At 31.0% G+C, this 3814-nt stretch overlaps 1 protein-coding gene across 1 annotated transcript; it reads right to left on the bottom strand.

Annotated features, from left to right (window-relative positions):
• Window positions 1-2629: 2629 nt before the first annotated feature.
• On the bottom strand, window positions 2630-3502 carry LOC120083497 (kunitz trypsin inhibitor 5-like). Its single transcript, XM_039039275.2, has one exon. It carries the CDS (start codon window positions 3391-3393, stop codon window positions 2776-2778), a length of 618 nt encoding a protein of 205 aa, XP_038895203.1. The 5' UTR covers window positions 3394-3502; the 3' UTR covers window positions 2630-2775.
• Window positions 3503-3814: the final 312 nt, after the last annotated feature.

Consider the following 3814-nt stretch of genomic DNA (forward strand, 5'->3'; position numbering starts at 1 on the left):
GTCTTTCTTTTTGGATAAATTTAGTTGGACAATATAATTGTCTAATATTTTATCAAATAATTTACAGACGAAATCAAAAAGTTTTTAGTTTAAAAATTACAATCCTTTAAATAATTATCCTATAACAAACTTATATATTTAATATAATATATTTAAAAAATAAAAAACAAAACATCTACTTTGATCGTTATAATTTTTCTTTTTTAGTAGGTGTATGAGAATTTAAACTTCAAATTTCATAGAACAAGTACATACTAATTACCGACTACCGTTGAGCTATGAGCGATCACATTCCAAAATTGAAATTTACTAAAAAAGGGGAGAATTGGACTATATGGCAAGTTTTCAGGTTTTGTTTGGATATTTGGCAAAATCGAAATTTATTAAGAATTTTAGCAAACCAATTGAAAATCACGTGATTGGGCTTTTTTATATTACTGATTTGCCCTTAAGGGTTCCAAAACTTCCCTCGCCATTATTATCATCATGTATAGATCCATCGTATAACTATATTTTTTATTAGCAGATTTAAATCTTAGATTCCTGATTTTGAGTTGAGCTAAGGTCACATGAAGTTACTTAGCTAAGAATATGGTAGTTTTATACCATTAGAAAATTCTAGAAAAATCTCGTTGTTCTATAACTTTTCATTAATCAACTATAATGTATTTATCTTTTATTCTTATGGTAGCATTCTTCTGTTTATGAAGATTGAGTTGAGATGAAACTGTATTTATTAAAATTGAGATGAAACCATGGTCAAGGTTGAGATGAATGTGCACAATAGTTTTAAAGATTCTTTTTGAATAAAAAAAACATGCTGAGTTCCAATCGTTAGTGCAAATTTGCAATCTACAATTTGGAATTCCAATCTCATAATTGATGCTTATTTTCATTGATTATTGGATTTTTTTTATTTTTTTTATTTTTATTATTTTTTTTAATGTTTGGATGGACTTCATCCATTTCTTTGATAGTTACGAATATCTTCGTAATTTGACGATGGGAGCTTGAAGTCTTCAATTTAGTTAGCTATTTTATATTAGCCTTTTCTTTTTTTCCTCGGAGATTATGAATGATTGTCTAGGTATTGTATTTCTTGTGTAGTGATTGGAAGATTACGGAAGAAGTAAATCAAATTTGTTTCATATCTTCAGAAAATGACTATGGGAACTAAATTTGTATTTTTGTGCAACTCTATTCGATTTGGTGGATTGTGGAATAAGGTAACTAAATATGTACCTGTTTGTTTAGTTACGCTTTATTTTTGCGTAGTTGTAGTTGATTTGGTAGATAAATTTGTACATATTTATTTAGTTTACCATGTATTTTTATGAATTTATATTTGATTTAATAGATGGGGGAAGAAGATATCTAAGTTTGTATATATCTATTTAATTATAGAGTATTTTTGTATAGTTGTATTTGATTTGGTAGATTGGGGAACTAAATTGGTACTATTTATTATCTTTTTGAATTATTTTCCTATATTTTGGATTAGTTCGATTTTTAGTTGAGGGTTATTTCGTCTATCGCTTATTAGTATTTTGGGCTTGTGGGGTATTTTCGTCTTTTACTAATTAATATTTTCTATTTATAAAATTCAGTTTGCTATTTCTACTATTTGAAACCATTTTGCTATTTTTTCAAATGTATCTTTAAAATTTTCTATTTGTCTTGTTAGCCTAAAAAAAAAAAAAAGGTCGCATCCATCCTTAATACACACCAATAAAAATATGCTGTGGTAGATATTTTATAGAAAATTGATACGATAGCCATCTTGAAATTTGGTCTCATTTTTCAATTTGCTCGATTTTTGGCTTTATGATGTCACCACTCTGTGAATTTACCACTTTAACCCTTCTTCCTTCTCTTTTGCATAACTTTTCCTTTTTTTTTTCCTCCCTTTTTTTGCCTTTCTTCTTTTGTTCTTTCTTTTTTTAGTGATTTCTTCTATTTATGACACTATTTGTTTTTAAGTGATTTCCCTTTTTTCTTTTTCGTCGATTTATGTTTATGTCATTTTTTTTTGTTTTTCTCGCGAGATCTCCTTCCCGCCCTATTTTCTTCAATTGCCCTCCTTTTTAGGTGATTTCTTCTATTTATGTCAACATTTCTTCTTCTGGAATAAAATATGTAAATTAGAGCAGAGAAAGAAGCGAGAGTGAGACCAAGAAATGAGAGAAGAGATTAAGAATTCAAATGAAAGAAGAAACTACAAAATTAACGAGGAAGAAGGAAGAGGAAAATTTAAAAGAAGGGGAAAAAATGAAAGAGAACAACGTAAATTGGGGAACGAGAGCAAAGAGCGAGAGGACGAGATAAGTAACAAAAGGGAAGAGTGAGAAATTTGGATTGTGTCAGGTCTTGTGTGTGACAAATTTTTCATATTTTATTTAAAAAAAGATAATTTTTATTTTATAAGATAAATGCATGACAGTCGGTGTAGCCCCAAGCTCCTCCTATTCATTGTCCAATTTACTCTATATTAGTTAGTTTCGATCTCAAAAGTAACTCAAGGAATGAAAATCGAAAGTTTTAAAAATGAAAATAGTTAAAAGAAAAGTTTGCCTATTTCAACAAAAAGTAAGAAAAGAGGACATGCTTTGACTTTGAGAAAGAAAAATACTTAATAAATTAACAATGACCAGTTCTTTTATTTAGATAAACGACACTGCAATGATTAACACAAATGATTTCACAAACTCGTAATTATTACACACACACACATTAACGGAGATCAAGTTCAGAATTCAATCAACTTTCAATTTCAAATCAAACTTTCTTGAACATAACAGGGAATGGCGTATCGCTCAAAGCCAAAGCCCTCTTTCCATTCTTGAAGAAGATTCCAATATCTCTGCACATCACTTTACAGAAATCGCATACACTTGGACAGAACACTAACTTGTAATCCTTACCGTGTTTCACAATTTTGAACCAATTATCCACCGTCTCCACCCCTGGATTTCCTCTGCTTCCGCCGATCGTCACGAACCATTGTCCTGTCGATTCGTCCACTTTGTCCAATTTCCACACCGTCGATGTCGCGCAGATCGTACTCGCCTCGAATTGCACATTCAAATCCGTCGAAACTCGAACCACTCCTTTTTTAGGGTTTACAGGCAAAAATGTTGTTGGAAATCCGTTCATTAATTCGAATTGTTCTTGAACGACGTTCACTGGACAGTTCTCCGATTGGAGGTTGCTTAGGGTTAGACCGCCGCCTCTGCCGCGGATAACAGGGAGGATGTAGTAGTTCACGCCGGCTCGGAGCTTCTTGCCGTCGATGTCGCGGACGGCCTCCGGCGAAGCGTCGGCTCTGGAGAAGCGGACCTCTGTAGAGGCAAGGAGAATGAAAAGAAAAGAGAGTAATATTCCGAAATTCTTCATCTTTCTTTTTTTTCCGTATTTTTTTAATGTGATTTTTCTTTTTTTGGTGCTGAATTTGATTGGGAAAGGTTTTGTATTTATAGGAAAGTAGAGAGAGCGAGAGTCGAAATTGCTCACTATTTTCTCTCGTTATCTTCAAGCATAATTTTTCAACGGGCTGCCACGACGTGGGATATATATATATATTTTGGAGTAAAAAGGATTTTACATCTAATTTTGACATCGATAATATAAATATTATATTAGTTGATCTATATTCATTTTTACTTATCATATTAATGATTTTTAAATATTTAATTTTGAGATTAATAATACATGCTTTATATTTAGGGTAATAGATGTATCCATCTTTATACATCCATTTCCACCACTTACGATAAAAAAAATTAAAATATTCTAAAAAAAGAGAAAAACAAAATTT

Source organism: Benincasa hispida, chromosome 8 (assembly GCF_027475165.1).
Source record: "Benincasa hispida cultivar pf3 chromosome 8, pf3_genome.v1.1, whole genome shotgun sequence".
Classification (NCBI taxonomy): Eukaryota; Viridiplantae; Streptophyta; class Magnoliopsida; order Cucurbitales; family Cucurbitaceae; genus Benincasa; species Benincasa hispida.